Source organism: Anoplopoma fimbria, chromosome 5 (assembly GCF_027596085.1).
Source record: "Anoplopoma fimbria isolate UVic2021 breed Golden Eagle Sablefish chromosome 5, Afim_UVic_2022, whole genome shotgun sequence".
Classification (NCBI taxonomy): domain Eukaryota; kingdom Metazoa; phylum Chordata; class Actinopteri; order Perciformes; family Anoplopomatidae; genus Anoplopoma; species Anoplopoma fimbria.
In genome coordinates, this window is record NC_072453.1 from 3,329,810 (window position 1) to 3,347,512 (window position 17,703).

At 38.8% G+C, this 17,703-nt stretch overlaps 1 protein-coding gene across 1 annotated transcript; it reads left to right on the plus strand.

The window, feature by feature from the left end:
• The first annotated feature begins 8,508 nt into the window (after positions 1 to 8,508).
• On the plus strand, positions 8,509 to 9,921 carry lrrc18b (leucine rich repeat containing 18b). The gene is made up of 2 exons (XM_054599438.1): positions 8,509 to 8,766; positions 9,490 to 9,921. The coding sequence occupies exons 1-2, from the start codon at positions 8,509 to 8,511 to the stop codon at positions 9,919 to 9,921; spliced, it is 690 nt and encodes a 229-aa protein (XP_054455413.1).
• Positions 9,922 to 17,703: the final 7,782 nt, after the last annotated feature.

Consider the following 17,703-nt stretch of genomic DNA (forward strand, 5'->3'; position numbering starts at 1 on the left):
AGGAGAGAGGAAGCTCACTGTGTGCGTGGGACAAAAGGAACCCCAGAGGTCTTATGAAAACGTCTCACCCACAAAGAAAACACATGGAGTTGACAAAGGGACAGGTCAGTATGATTTAGTTTGGAAGGAAGTGGTTCAATAGCAATAAAATATGATCAGTAAGGTAAATAAATTCTAAAAGTTTAAGCGGGATCGTTGGAAAAGAAAGAAAAGGACTTAGCAGGGAGAGCAGAGATTAAAAAGGAGAGAAACTGGTTAAAGAAAATCCATATTTGTAGAAAGACTTGGAATTGTAGGACACACTGGTGCTGGTTTCCTGTCTGAGCACAACACAGCAGGCGTTGCAGACGCTCCCTTAAAAAGAAACAGCTGATGTCATTAGTAAAACAGTCGAACAAAACCTATTGTTAAAGCTTGCGTGTGTCTGCACTTGTTGCATGCCATCATCTCAGTCCATAGAAATACAATGCATTGTAAACACACAGTCTACAACCGAACATATCCTGTGTGGTTATAGTAATGCATGGCTACTCAGGCCTCGAGGCAAAAGGGAGCATAATGAAAGACTACAGCAAGTGGAAATCACAGGAAGTTGGGATTCGATTAAGGCTCGGGACTGGATGTTCTGTAGGAACTTGGAACTGATGTCCAGTGTTGGACGGTCAATAAAAGGCATACAGCGCTAGTCTAAGGTCATGTCCACACAAACCAGTCTTCAACCAGACCCACTGGTACATTCCCCATGAGCCTGCGAACAAATCCAGAGTGTTTAGAAAAACACACTGTTAGTCCGGTCATCAATTTTGAGAGAGAGAACTTATTTTCCAAGTTCTAAGAGGAAAACCAAGGAAGAAAAACACAAGGTTTACGGCACATTCTGTTACTGAATGATAAACCCCACAAAAAAACTGAATAAGCTCCTTTGTCGGTAAATACTATTAATATCTTACTTTATTTTTTTTAAAGTTGCGCTTTATTAAAAGTAGTGGTGGAGAATCGTGTTTGCTCTGCTCAAACATCTTTTTCATATTTGTCTCACACTTGGATTTGTTTGACAGACACGCAGTGACTGATGAGGCATTACAAGTCTGCAGTAAGGGCATCCATCACCTGTGAGTATGATTCACTCTGCTGTTGTTTATGACTGTAGGCCGAGCAGATCTAATGAAAAACAGCTTGTCTGAGACTCCCCGGCAGGCTGCCTTTTGGCCCTTAGGGTTCCCCAAAATGATGACATCATACTACAATAGCTTTCAAGATTGTTAATGTGTGAAAAGTTATGAAGGATGATGCAGATGAGGTCAGGATCAGGTTTCGCAGTGGACTTGCTTTGTTTCCATACTGTTGGTATGCAGTGATTAAAGGCATCTGTACGCTGAGATTCTGGACCATACCAACGTGTTCTCCCTCCCAACTCATCAAATATGGCAGCTTAGTCAGTGGACCTACGTGTCAAACTATGACGCTCTATGTGGCCTGAGTTATGGCAGGATAAATGCAGGAAGTCAGGTTACTTAGTATAAAGAGCAATACAGCCTACCTACGAGGAGGTCAGGGTAAACAAATGGGTCCAAAAACACAGGACTTTCACCTAGGAGACAGGTGTTTGTGTCCCATGTGAAACCAAAAGACAATGTTGACTTATCCTAAGTTACGTAACGTTACTACGCCGCTTACGTAACGTAGCTTACTTAACTATGTTACGTAGGTTACGCAATTAACCTACACACTCGTGTAGGTCGCATACTTAACACATTCTACTTAACCAAGTAATAGACGATCTTTAACTAAACTTAGACAAGTAGTTGTGTTGCCTTATCCTAACCAAGTTGTTTCCTTTTAACAAGGAAGTTTATTTACATGTGGGAAACTGAAGCTTAGGGCCACTGATCAAGCTGCTGTATTTGACTAGACCTGAGGACTGAGTTGGATTACCGGTGAGAGAATTAGTTTTCTCTTTATACTACTGGCATACCAGTCACTGGGACTGTATGTAAATATTCGATCCCCGGCTCCTCATGTTCACATTTCAAAGTGACCTTGGGCAAAATACTGACCCCAAATGTCTCCCGAATTCATCAGTGTATGAATACATCAGTGTATGAATGTGTGTGTTAATGGGTTACCGTTGAAATGTAGTGTAAAGCGATTTTAGTCAGCATATGTATGTATATATATATATATAAATACATAAATCCAAGTCCTACTTCAGTACTATATTTTATTACATATAGTGTTATATTGTATCACTACATTTTATCTGCTGCTCTATTTTATGTGTCTCAAATTCCTATTCCATTTTACTTATTGTACTTATTTCTCTCAATACATCTCAAGTTCCCAAAATGCATTAGCTATGTGTGAGCAAAAAGTAGATGCAAATTATTCCTTAAATTCAAGTTTATAGAAGTGTGTTTTTAGTTATATGCACACACTGTGAGATAATGAATTTCCTCTGGCGAGTTAGTAAAAATGATTAGGAGCCGTCATAAGTAATGACTGGTCACTTTATGTCCTATTATGTAGGCTCCTAAACAGTCAAAGATACTTCTGTATGCACAAGGCCAAAAAACTAATCCTGGCTCAGTCATTATATTTGTCATATTTAACCAACTACCACATGACTGATTGACTCAACCACCCCCAAAAAAAACTTTCTCAAATGCCTAGTGAATATTCTGTCAGTTCCACATTAAGCTTTCCTGAATGAAACGTAGACAAACATTTACAAAAAGGAAAGGAGCTCTTTGAACTCCCAGCCCCGAGGCAAAGGCAACTCAACGTTCACATAGTTAGAGGGGAGGAAAGCCACTTCCATTCAAAGCTAAGACAAACACATGAATGCCTCTGCCCCCGCGGTGCCAGCTTTCCTAAACATGTCCAGCAAGCAATCACTCATCTCTACATAAAAAGCATCTTTACTCTTGTTTTGGACTAGAAGGACTAAACAATAGCTTATGAAGAAGACAAAGTATGCAGTAGCATGCTGGAAAGGAAGAATCACAAAGTTTTTGTAACAAATTCTGGAGCCATGTGTTTGATCCTAAACGGGATAAAGTCGTTTCCTTCTGGCCCGATGTATGTGTTCCTTTTAAAAGTTCATGTAAGCTGTAAATGTTGACTTAGCATGATATACACAACCCACTTTTGCAATTCACTCAATTCATATACAGTAGTTTGATGTCTTCACATGGGAACTGTCCACTGTTTTTAGTCTTTTTCTAAATGTACTCTCCTGCTCATCAGAAACTATTCTGTTCAAGCTGTTTTAAAAGGAAGTGAGAGCATGACACCAGAACAAAACTGAGAAGTGGTCAGTGACAATTCACCACTGTGCATGCCATGTGATGCTTTTAATGTTTTTGCTGTGCGTGGGGTTTTATGCTAAAACTGTGCTTCGTCTGGATGCTTAAAGAATCTTGTTCTGAATTTGTTTCAAGGCAAGTGCTGTGTTTAGTTTTTCACAATAACACCAACAAAATAAAAAAAGATATTTATATTTCTGTATCAATTATCGTCAAGACACTTAACTTATATGTTTGCATGCAAAACTATGGTAGTGACCAGCAGGAAAGGGCTTCAAAATGCTGTCAAGCAGCTGTAAGCAGCAGGAAGGTAGGAATTAGTGAGTGAAAGACAGGAAATCCTTGCTGGCAAGTGAGTAAAAGAAATACAAAGATGAAGTTGTAAATTACATCAGTGCTGGGTCTGTTTTTATTGTTATGTCTACGTACATATCCTTTTCTGTCTTTAGCCCAACCTATAATAGGCTCCTTGCAAGATGAACTGCACCTCACGTGCATGTAAATTGTTAACAGACCATTCCATACGGCTTACATTCTGCCTTTAAAATGTGAGAGGTAATATTTGATCATCATGACACGGTTAATGGTTTAACCTCCATATTACTCAATTGTATTACACGGAAAATTGAAATGGGCTAGAATGTTAATGCAAAAGTGTTTTCACTCCAGGGACAAAAACAAAAAAACAAAAAAACGGATATGCAGAATATTTAGTTTGTACTATAGTAAACCTAAACTCAACTCTCGACCTGGAGATGTGGTTGCATTTCCCATGAAGCCTTTTTTTACAAGTATAAGAGCTGATCTTTGCACTGGGTAACATCAAATCATATGTAGCCTATGTGTTTATTATTATGTGAAACATGGCCATTACAAGGTTTATAATTCTCGGCTCTGTAATTGTCTTGGTCCGAAAGTCTAAAAGTAAAAATGGATGATACAAAATGTAATCTCACAACATGTTTTTATCTCACAAAATATTCAGTTTAAGTCAATATTTGTTGGCATTTAGCCTTTCAAAAACAACATTTGCACTGCTGTTTGCTCTCCGGTTTGCTGACTGGTATGCACCTTTAGGTTTACCCTTCTTTTGTAAGTCACCTACCATCACAAGCTTGTTCAACTGCTATACTTCCCCAGATGTTTTCTTTATAATCTTTCCTTTGTTTGTCAAAGAGGACACTAATTTATTAGATCAATATCCATACTATGGTGTGATGGTATTAACAGAATGACACTGACATTATTTCATTGACTGTCTTGTTTTTGTCGGGATCCAAAATTCGCAGAAAAATTATACAGCTGTGGGAGAAAAAAAAACACTGCACTGCAAAAGTTTGGTGTGGATAGGCTCATAGATATAAGGCCATACAGCATACCATCATATCAGTTTGCCTCCATAATAAATCAGACGTCCGGTCTTTATTGCAAGAGTGCTGGGTCCATCTCGCTAACACTGGCCAGCTAGCTGCTCTGTAGCTACAATAGCTTACCTTGTGAGAGTGCTGCTTAGGTTGTTAGTTACAGTAGCTTAGCCTAGCTAGGTAGCATTTGTAGCTTAGCATTTTTGCTATAGTAGTTACCATAACTTGTATTTCTTGTTTTGTTTGTTAGCTCCAGTAGCTAACCCTTGTTTTTGTATTGTCTGCTAGTACTGTGCACATATGATTAAAATGCTAGTTAGTGTTTGTATGAAGGAACAATCTCACGTTGAATCTTTTGTTAAGAAGAATAAGGGCTAAAAACAAAACAGTATGAAACAAAAATAATTTTCTTTATTTTTCTTTTCTTTTTTGCCTCTCTCTTGCCAAGTCTCTGTCCCGCTTATAAAATCCTTAGATGTACGTGCACACCCAAACTCACACACACTCCGCTCACATTTCTAATCATCAGACGTAATCTGAACTGCTGCGTGCAGTGCCTCACTCAATTAGGTCAGCACCATTTCCTCCAGTGTGACCTGTGTCTCCTGACCTCTATTTCACACTGTTGAGGGATATGAGTCAGGCTTATAAACCATATTATACTGTCCCCTGCTGTTTAAGCGAAACTGAAAATAAATAAATATATAAAACAAAATGAAACGACACAAACAAAAGGGCAGGTTTGGTCAAAAAGGATTTAGTAAATGGGTTTTGTCTGGATCTTAACATTACAAAACATATGGCATTTTGTGGCTACATTTTCCACAGTCTACATGGATGCTTTTACTTTGACAGACACAGTGGAATCTAACCTCTAACCCAAGCCGATTTTCTCTTTTTCTGTGGGATCATTATATTTATTGCCATGATTCAAGTGTGTTTTTACATGCACACAATATTCCTTTCTTGATGTGGTATCATAAGTTACCTTATTTTAGTTGGGTTCATGCAGAATTGCATATAATAACCAGGTTGGAATAATGTCTCAGACCCAAAACTCTGATTAAGTGAAATATGGTTAGGATTCCCAGTTAATCAGGCCTGCTTTTACTTTTGGAATTTGACATTTAAGCAAACCTTAGAGTCATTCTATTCTATTGCAGTAATCCTGCAAATTTCCCCGCTGCGGGACTAATAAAGGATTATCTTATCTTATCTTATCTTATCTTATTCAGAGTTTTAGTGATACTATTCTGAAGCTCAACTTTAAAACATAACACAATCCGAAAAGAAAGTCCTGTGACATCTGTAAACATGAGCATCCAACTGGTGTAAATTATTTTAGTATTTACACCGATGTCAGTCAATGGCTCCCACGAAACAAGGCCTGCTGTAGATCTTTAAACCACAACTTACAAGTTGATAAGTCATTCTGCCTCTCAAAATCTGTTCTCTGATTAACAGAATTTTGGATGTACAAAATTGCTACAAAGTTGTCTGTGACAATGGTCTAATTCCTGATATATTCTCATTTATCTAATTGAGCAAATTTTTCTTTTTTTGTGACATTTTCTACGTCTAAATAGACTGACATTGTGCATTTGAAAAGCCTCTCTTATTTGTCAGTGTGCCTGTCTGTGTCTGTTTATATTGACATCATGCACCTGATCCAACTTCCTGTAAGCCTGGAAACACTCCGGTTCACATGAGCAGTGCAATCTGAATAAGACCTTAACAGACTGGTTACATGACTTCCAGCACTGTGCATCGCAAACATCACTTTTCTAATTCTCCTAAACAACATTGATAAATATCATTGCAGAGATGCTTCAAGTTGCAGCTTCTTAGGGATAACTGACTAAGTCGCTGACTAAGTCGCAAAGACACTTTGACTTGTGAAAAGACAGCATCACCTACTGGTAGTTGGGAGGTACTGTGTGGCCTCTACATTGAGTGAAAGTGCTTCATATGAAATGCATCAGGCTAAATTTAGGCTGCTGTCTAATGTCTGAGGTGTGACTACAGCATGTCAAACTCGTCAAACTCCCTGCCAGAAGGAATCTGTGTGTGTGTGTCTGTGTGTGTGTGTGTGTGAGAGAGAGAGAGAGAGAAGAGAATCATTACAGCCATGCAACTGGAATTACATTACATTACAGTGCAGACGCTTTTATCCAAAGCGACTTACAATCAGTAGCTCAAAGCTTATATTACATATCATTCACCCATTCACACACTGATGACAGGCTACCATGCAAGGTGCCACCATCAGACTCTAACTAACATTCATACAACATCCAGTCCACACCGATGGCAAAGCCTTCGGGAGCAACTTGGGGTTAAGTGTCTTGCTCAAGGACACAACGACTGCCGACGCCGGGTATCAAACCGCCGATCCTCTGAATGGAGAACAACCCTGCTCTCCACTGCGCCACAGCCGCCCCGGAATCATATCAAAGCTCAGTGAAAACTATTTACAAACAGTTCAGCAGGTCAGTATACTACATACAGTAGCTACTATAGCTATAGTTACTGTATTAATAGTTTGAATTAGACAATCATGCTTTGATTATACTATTACTTGTAATTCATTTTAAAAATAAATTTCAATGTGTATTTCATTGGTATGCAAAACTAATTTTTTGTATCTTCTTGAAAATGAATTATATGTTTCTAAATCATTACTTTAGCTTGTTTTTAACCATAAACTTAATGTCACTTAATGTGACTGGAATAACCCAATATAAAGTAAGGTGTCGTACATTGAGATTTGAATATCCTGGAACGTAGAATAGGTAATGTTTTGCAATGAGGTTTTCCAATGGAAAAATAATTATTAAATAACCAGGATACAAAATCCACTGCACAGTTTTGCACTGATATTTTCATAATAAGCTCATCAAAACATTTTATGTGATCAGCATATCAATCATACTGCCTTTTTTAGAGACCTGGAAACCATAAGGCCTTCACAATTATACAATCAGTGACCAACATCGACACCTTCATATGCGATTTTTTATTTCAAACACAAGAATCCTAGAAATGGTTACTGTAATCATTTAAAATTAATTTTAAACACAGACACCAAAAGAACAAAAATGTCCTGCTGTAGCTGGTCACAGCCATAAAGTCTCTTGAGAGCAAACAGCAGTTGCCTAGGAACAAAAGAAAACAAATCCCTTGTCTGGCCTAGTGAGTCTATCTGACGATTAGCCACTGCACAACATGTCAGCTCTTTCCTTGTCTAACAACAATCTAACTGGTGTTTATTTTGCAAATCTTTTCTTTGGCATCTTGATGCGGAGTGTAATTCTCAAGCTGGACAAAGACATCAAGAGGTCAAGTTGCAGAACGTGTCAGGAGTCTATTTTGACTTTTTTTCTGTGATTCAGTGTGTTGGATCTAAGGAAGCGGACTCTTAGGGCTGGTAAGGAATCTAAATGATTCTTTGTGATCACAAAATGTGTAAGAATATGTTTAAAACAGCCAACCATTGACATCAACTTTTATTGTGAAAAACCTCCTCTTCTAGTTTAAGTTTGTTCCTATGCAGTGGGAATCACAGAACAGAATTATTCTTAAACAGTACTTAACTGTACGCTGATTACATACTGTAAAGCCCCTGCTAAGTGTTAGTTAATTTGCTTTGTCATGGAACAATAGGTGATGATGTTATGGATATTTAAGAACTCGTCTTTGTCTACTGTTTCAGCCGGCTGGACTGTGGTGGGTAACATGATCTTTCAGACCGGTGCCCCTGTCAACTCCTCAGTCCCAGCACATTACTGAAAGCTGTTAACTACAGACCCAGTCACTGTCCTGTATCTCCCTACAGCAGAATGGCCAAGGGGAAGAAAACCAAACAGGCTAAAGGAAAGACAATCAGCTTGAAAGTGGCTCAGAACTGCGTGGAGCTGACGCTGGATGGCAAACGACGTTTGGATCTCAGTTTCAAGGAGGTCGCTGTGGTGCCAAAGTGCATCCAGAAGCTGTGTGAAATGGATGAACTGGACCTGAGCAGGAACATGATCAAAACGGTGCCTGACTTTATCGACAGTTTCATCACCATCTCTGTTCTGGATCTGCACAGCAACTATGTGAGTATGATAGAAAATTAGGGAAAATAAGTTTTAAAAGGCCACTTTGTTGACTGAGATATATATGACACCAAACAACAATTTCATATCTTGTGTGAAATAAATATTTTCAAAGAAAAATAATCTCTATGATGTCATCAGGGTTATTACGACTTGGGCTTGGAGTCTAGAAATGTGTAATCAAAAGTCTGCACTGCCCAGGGTATAAATGTTTACCATGCAGGGACCGTGCAGTATTGAGATGTATTGTGGATAACAAGTTAGCCATCTTTGGTCCTTTGATTTTCCTGGGATATTTTGTATGTTTAGTGTTTGTGCAACACTGCATGTTTTAAGCGTTCTGTTTGTATTGTGTTTTTTTACAATACACAATTAGCAAACAAATTTGACATTATGAAATGAAAAAAAAAAAGTTGCCCAGTTTGCCAAATTGAGTTTTGTTGTTATAATATGTTACAGTGTTTAATGAGTAATTTAGCAACTATTTTTTTTAATGGTTATGTGTCTGATTGGTTACCACTTGTCTGATAAACACTTTTCCCCCTATTTTTTATACAGAGCATTTTCCTCATAAAAATGCATCTTACAAGACATTAACACAAAAGAGCATGACATTTTTTTTTTTAAGAAAAAGTAGATCATAAATTCCAGGAAATTGAAAGTATAAATTTGTGTATTAGACCATTCTGTGTATTACAAAATGCATTTCTGTTTTCATTGCAGCTGGAGCAGCTCCCCGTGACTATCGGCCGTCTCCAGAACCTGCTGGTTTTGAACGTGTGTAACAACCGTCTGACTAGCCTCCCCAGCGAGCTCGGCCTGCTGAAGAAACTCCACACCCTCAACCTGGGTATGAACCAGCTGGAGGCTCTCCCCTCCTCCATCGCTGCATTGAAGGAGCTCTGCCACATCGGCCTCTCTGACAACCGATTCACCCGCGTCCCCGGCTGCCTCTCGAGGCTGCAAAAACTGGAGAGGGTCAACCTGGACAGGAACCCCATCCTCACTGAGGACGCAGCCGGTCAGGAGTCCCTCATGATGACAGGGAGGCTTTATCTGGTCAAGGAGAGCGTCCTGTGTGAGGTCTGCCTGAACAGGTGCCAAACTGAGAGGAAGAAGCTGGAGGATGTGGCAAACAGGGAGGGGACAAAATGACTGGGGTTACCCAACTTGGTGGCCCAGGAGGACAGGGAGATGTAGCGATTGGTTTCTCTTTAAATAACACACATATAGGAAATTTCAATAAATTATATATTTTTATTTAACTATAATCTACTGTATTGAACCCTCAATAGGAGAGTTGTTATAAGTTGCACTGCAGCTCCATCTGCTGTTTTGAAACATACACTCAGGAGCCTAATTAAACCCCCATTAGATGATGATATAGTAGAATAGTTACGAACTGATTTTTATGGAGCTTGTGTGTTTAGTCTTGAGTGTTTTGGTCGAAGACATAGAGACAAGACTCATCATGTTTTACTCAAATTTTCAACATGACTTCTATTGCGTTTTTAACAAGCTATATCAACCTTATATCACCTATATCAAGTTTTTCAAATTAAAATGTCACATTGTTAAAATAAATTAGCTTCATAAAAAATGAGCCACTTTGATGACAGAAGCCTAATCTGGCGTCACTTTTGTGATTTTTCTCTCAAGCAGCATAAATCCAATTTTGAGCAATGACAACATACTTAATGTATATTTAATGGATAAATTTTAATAATTGTGACCCGCATTCAGGTTTTAACTGCATGGAAATTCAGAAAGGAAAATGTACTGTAAATATCATGTTCTGCTATTGTGTACTTTATGCATGTGTTGACAATCTCTTAGGCCTAGAGGGCAGCAGAGACTACCAGAAGCAAAACATACCAACACCTTCGTCACACAGCAACGTTCTGTCATTGATGTCATCGTCATTGATTCTGGATGCTTTAACAAGAAAGTTATTTAAGGATATCTTTAATTACAGTCTATCAATACACTGCACTCTAGCCACCATCATGGGTGTTTATGTGTTTATTTGAAAAAGGAAAAGGCTGTGCTGATTTCTGCACGTCATGTGTGTTGGTGTTAGTCACAATGTGATGTCACAGCAGTGTGATGCAAAGCTTAAAGAGTAATATTTATATGGTCATAAATGATAAAATCCCTTGTCACTATATCATTACCCTTTACTCAACCACAAATCCAAATTGTATTTTATTTTTTATTTTATGTTTAAATCTAAATTAATTGTACCACTATGGGCTTTTGAAACCCTTGAATTAATATAAAAATAAACTGCATTCAAACTGAAAATGGATCTGTTTCTCCTGATAAGGTGACGAATAGGAGATATGAGGGTCCGGTCATTATTTAATTTAATTTAATTTTTTACTTCAGAGCAGATTTCCAACACAAACTTTAACACAAAATTTAGGCTGCTTATATTAGCTAATCCGCTGCCCATAGGTTATCTTCCAATACTCTAATAACGTTTTATACAGGTCTAACATTTTATGCTAATCATGACTGCGCTTATAAAATGAGTCATCTCTGTTACACTCACATAGCATCTCTACTTTAACCCAATGAGTCACTATTCAGGATGTATTACTCTTCAAGTGTCTCGGCACATTGACAGACGCCTTACTCTCCCAGCTGAGATGCAAAAGGCTACATCACCACAAACACAGCTGTTGTTTCAGAAATCGTTATTCGAGACGATGAAGGCCATAGCCTCTGCCCTCTATTTATTCTTCTCTAGCTTATTACCAGATTAAGATCAATTCTCTTTCTCACCCTATTTGTCTTCACTACGTCTGCACAAACAGTCAATACAATGAGAATAACCTCAGAGGGTCGTGTCATCTAGTTTTTACCACATCGCTGAGCTGAAGAGTGCTGAGTAGACTGGATTAAGATCTCAGCAGATACACTCATTAGGAAGCAAGAAGCCTATCGACCCAGCCATTTAGTTAGTCCGACATATATTATGGTAAAATCTAAAGGAGAAAGACAGCAAACGCCTACATAGTAAAACACATGATCCCTTATAATGGTTCGACAACTCAACTATTTAAAACAAAAACGACAACAATGCTGCTCAATCAAAACTATAGGGTATGCATAATGGTAACAATAATTGTTTTTCAACTGTTAAATCCATCTCTCTTCAACAACCAGAAGCAAAACACGGTTGTGTTGATATCTGTTTTATTAATTCTTAGGGTATTTTTCTATGGCTAAAGCTGGAGGTCCGTTACAGCTGAACAGTCCAATGCTCTTTGGGCATTGCTCCCGGACACATGGACGCTGTCAGTGCTATTGTAAATCAATTCACACACACATAGACATGCTGTCTTTTTAGTTTCTCCCTGCTTTTTTTCCTCAGCCATTCCATCAATCTCTCCATCCTCCCACAAGCTCTCTGTAGGCCAATCACCCAAACACAAACAGGCAGGCACAATGAATGAAACAGAATTGCTGTGGAGGCAAAGCAATGTGGCTACAAATAGAATGTAATTAATTTTGGCTCCTATATTGGCTGAGATATAGGGCAATTGGAGTTTGCTACATTATATTAAATGAAACCAGGAGCTCAAAAGGGCAGTGTGGTCCATTAACCTTTCACATTTGAATGTATTAAAGGTACCATTTGTTTAATTTCAAGTATGTGGATTCAGCTGCATTTCTTTAAAGGTTCTCTATCCAACATTAATACCATTATTATTGTATTATAGTAGCAATAGCTATTTCCAATGTAAAGATAAAGTGGAGTGATGGCTAGTCGCTCTCCTACTGTGTGTGTTGTTATTGGATCTTCTATGTGCTTTGTTTACATATTTGGACGGCCTCCTGGCATTTCTGGCCCACCGCCTAGCTCATGGCCGCTGCCCTGCACTTTGCTAACGCCACCGTGCTATCAGCAGTAACTGCCGTATGAGGGCAATAGCTAGCTAGCCAGTTGGGCACACTCGTATGCACTGACATGCACTAAAAGGCAACAAAGAACAGAGAAGCTTGGAGAGCAACTCCATTCTCTGCTCAAGTAGACATTACTCCATTTTAACTTTACATAGCAAATATTGGCTGCTATATATATATGCTCCAAATATAACAAAGAGAACCTTTAATTTTATATTCTTGCAAATTCAAAAATGTTGTTGTCTTTTCTCTGGAGAGTATAAGAGCCAAATGCTGATGATCTTTGGCTAAAGCTAAAGCCAATGAGAGATTGCAATAAATTACAAGCTAGTGGGTAGAAGCTAATGGAACAGCAGCTAGATAGACTTGACATCAGGACATTGCCTCTGTATGGACCTACACTATTAGCTTCCTAACTAATTTCATTTTACCTGCTTGTCTTCTGAAAAATGCTTATGTGCAATAACGCTAACCGGACAAAAGGACTGAGTAAGACAAGTCCGACAAAGAGACAGAAACACAGTCGGACAGGCAGAAGTCTTCCATCCATATTGCATACGCCACAGTCTGCTGTCCTGTCAGCTCCTTTCATAACCATTAGCGGATGAAGTCATGGCCCTGTGCTAATTGTCAGTGACAGAGTACTGAGGGAGGGTAATGGGAGCAGAGAGGGGGTTAGAGAGAGAGACAGAGGCAGACAGACAGACAGACCTCATGGGGAAACACCTGTCTGCCGTGTGTCTCTTCAGTCACACACACTTCTCTCTTAATGAGCACCAATTTAATGTTCTTTCTTCTAATTAAGGATGTGAGATGAAAGCCTCAGTCACTGGACTATTATTTATGAGACAGAGAGGGTTATAATGAACAAAATGTGGGAAACACATTGACCAATCACACATTGCATATTAGCCAAGGTACAAATCAAATGGGCAAGAGGCTATACAATTGCAAGGTAAGTAAGTGCATAAAAAACGTCTTCTTACACAGCCTTATAAACTGCAAGTGGGAAAGGTTAACAAATTAAATATTTAACAGAATATAAGGGGAATGATTATCAAGACTTGGATACAGGTGTTGAAGTAACTAATTACATTTACTCTCGTTAATATAATGTGGATCTTGGTTTTGAGTATTTTTCAAAAAATATTGCTGTTTGTGACAATAAACTCTCTTAAAGTTGTGACTGCATGTTAAACATGAAGCAAATAGACCAAGATTTTGCGATGGACAGCGCTCCAACAAAGCCGGTAAGACAGGTGAGTACAAAAGCAAACCGTAATGGTTCTACTCATGAGGAGAACCTCAATTTTTCTATGTTTTGTGGATGTGCCAAAGACAGTGTGTAAAAACTTAGCAGCTCCCTTTTTGCTATAATACGTTAGTTTGTCGCTGCAATGGAGTTTTCTATTTTTCATACATCTCTGTGATGTCTGTTTTGGTGATATTCTGCTGCTGATTATACAAGAAGTGGCCGGTTATTTAATTTATGTGGGTTAATAATGCTTGTTTGACCCGCCGCGGTGTCCATAGACGTTTTGTTTGTTATCAGTAATATTTGTTTAATTTTCTGAGTTTTGTCTCTTTTCTGGTTAATTCTAGTAATACTACACTGAAGAAGGTGGTATATAACTGATAACCTGTAAAGTTCTGTCTATTGAAATTGAATTTACTGTTGGAGGTGACGGTGGGTTGTGGTGTGATGTGTATCAAAGTAGTTTTTCAAATTTTACTTGTTTACTCGATTAGCGTATTGCTATTCTTTCTATCCCTGCTGGCGAATAGGAGTACATTTCTGACACTATCGTAAAACCCTATAGTTTAGCTTTTTAAGGAACAGTGCAGGCTTTATAATGCCCAAGTTACATACCAAGTTTTCTATAATATATACATTTTCCGAAATATTAATTGAGAAAATGTTTACAAAATGAAGGTACCTGATGAAACCAGATACTTCTTCACAGTAATGTAAAATCCATAATCATCATCTTTTATCTGTATAACCGTATATGAAATATTTTATGAGGGTTGACAAAATGATGTAGTGTCACATCGCCTGATAATATAAAACGTTCTACAGAAATAAAATCTGATTTTAATATTAATAATTATACAGCCAATACTGTCAATACAGCCCCCATTGACTGACTGATGAGGGCCATCACATCCAGTCCGTGTCGATCCATAAGTAATGCTAAATCAACAGTAACACCTTTAGTAGCCACCCACTGGTCTGTTTTAGCACAGCCCATCCCTGCCGATATGAAATTTTAATCAACCTCAGTATTCATTATTTAAAAGGTGTTCTCCACATTGTGGATTCTGAGGACTTGTTATTATTCCAAGCGTGGTTCATCCTCAGAGACATGATTTGACCTCAGTGGTAACAGGGGAAGGAAAAGCACAATTATAGATAACAGATACATCAACAGTTTCCATTTCAATTTAAAAATGGAAACCGTTTCATTTCCATTTAAAGGGTTTTGTTGTATCTGCAATTCACCATGTTGAGTGGCATGTTGAGTATGTTTGCAGTTGGGAACGTAGTTTTTAAGCTAGTTGGTTTGCTAACGGTAAACAAGAACAGCTAGCTGGGGTGCTAATTGGATAGTCACGTATAGCAAGACCTTCACAGCACTAAAAACAGAAAAATGGGGCAATCAACAAAAAGTACCCTCCTTTGTTTTACAAATATAATCAACTTTAGAGAATCTGTAAATGTATTTAATATATCCAATTTAAGATATCTTACATTTAGTGATAATAGCAATACTTTTATCATTATCTTGCAAAAAGAGGAATCGTATTTCCTTTGGATTTCTATAGTTGTGTAATTGTAGTAATAATGACTGTCCATCATGTCTAACAATTAAAGCTGAAGATAGCAGATATAATTTAAAGTGATCCTATTAAATGCTGTCAGTCTCACTTTGGCTGCAGGGCTAATGTTATTTCACAGACTGACAGGACAAGCTGCTGCTCAGCCCTGAGTGTCCAGAGGAAGATACTGGTGTGATGTTTATACCTGACAGCTATATCCAGTGGTGTAGTTGTTGTTGATGAGGTGCGTATACACTCCAACACCACACGCTTTATCTACAATATATGGGGCTGGAAAATGATGTCCGGTCTGCTGTTTTTGGTCCCTTTCTTTACTCAGGGGGCAGTTGTTACAACCTTACAATGTTTAAAACTGTTCCTTGTTTGTGAGGACTAATGTGAAGATGGCTGCATGCAGGATGACTTTTGGCTCTGCAAGTGGAAGAAAGACTATGATAATCTAAAGCGGAGAAATCTCTGTCTGTATGCCCTTCGCATATCTTGAGAACCGTGTGTCCGATCTACTTTACATTTGGTGCGTGGATAACCCTAACCCTTGCTCCTGGATGCTGAATATACCAACATCATAACCAAAACTCTTTTTCACTTGGAGTCAATGTTCAACGAGCGGTACTTGACAACCCTGCAATCCGTTCTACAGGGGCCAAGCAATTGGCCCGCTTGGCACGGCCAAGCACTGAACCGTTAACTGCACTATCTTGGCCAAAATACAGGAAGAGTGGATGGATGGATACATGTGATGGTACCTTGAGTCACCAGAGTTGCGGACTTTTCCTCTGTTTGTAGAATAAGCAGGTGTTTCCTTCTATGATTTATTCATTCACACCTTATCCTCAGAAAATAGTATTTTAAGTAGTATTTTGAATCATATTTTAAAGATGCGATTGATATTATTGTAAAGTAATTTCAGAAACAATTTCCAAGTTTTTGCTCACATGGGCCCTGACACAGCGCCGGCTGAAATCTGCAATTGTGGCACTCTGTAATAAGTGTGGATGCTTGTATATACCAGAGGCATGGTGCCAATTAAGTGTACATAGAGAGCAGCCCGGTGGCTAAACATAAACAGGAAAGCTTTGGTTGGGCGCTTGGTGGTTTGTAACTCTAATACTTATCTCTGAGTGTGGCATCAAACGTCCATGTTTTGTCCTCTTTTCACCTTCCTGTCTCTTCCTCTTTTGTGCCACATCCCGTTTTGTGATAACAGAACATTGTGAGGATGATTTTGGTGATAAATTTGGAGGGAAACAACACCCAGAGCCACACCCATCATGGAGTGGCCACATTGCTTTCACCCAACCTCAGGCTTAAACCAAACACTGGTACTCGAGGGCTTCTTGGTTTTCATGTCAGTGTGTGTGTGTGTGTGTGTGTTTGTGTGTGTGTGTGTTCGTGTGCATGTGCCCTCTTTCTCTGTTTCATTTCAGCTTGTATGACCCCATCTCTGTTTCTGTCAGCTTCATTTTGGCTCTATTTTCTCTGTGTGTGCGCGCGGTAGATCTAGCTCCACATTTGCTGCTTTATTTTAACAGTTTGTTAGCTTGTGTGTACATGTGCTTGTATGTTATGTGAGGGAACACACACACACATACACAAAACACACACATACAAACACAAAAACACACACCCATACACACTCCTCCACCCCCTCTGTGTCTCTCTCCCTCTTTGCTCTGTAATAAGAGCAGCTGTGGTTGTCTTGAGGCGAGCTCTGATTCAATTGCAGTGCAGGACTTAGGGCTATTATCCCCTGTACACTGGAGGAGGGAAGCCCGGCTGCTATCGCACAGCTGCAAACAGCAATGACAGGTCTGATGCGGCCTTTCAGATTGAGAGCCGGGCATTTCTATATCACATACAGAAACAATCGTTGAAAGCAAAATTGTTTGCAGGAAACTTCTGCATAAAACTCTAAAAACAGATTCTAAAATACGGAATAAAAGCTTCTTGTTGTGTACTTCCTGGCCTGGACAAAATCTCATTTCAAAGTTAGCCATTTTTGGTTATTGCTAAAAAGATGGCTCATTTTTTTTAAATAAAACGTTCTGGTGTGTCCTCTTTCCTCCATAAAACTTGCTATATGCTACAGGTTTTGATATTCCTGGATTTACATGGAGGCATGTTAATGGCAAAAAATATTTGTTGATGACCTTTTTTAACGTTGAAAACAAGCCAAAACCTAAA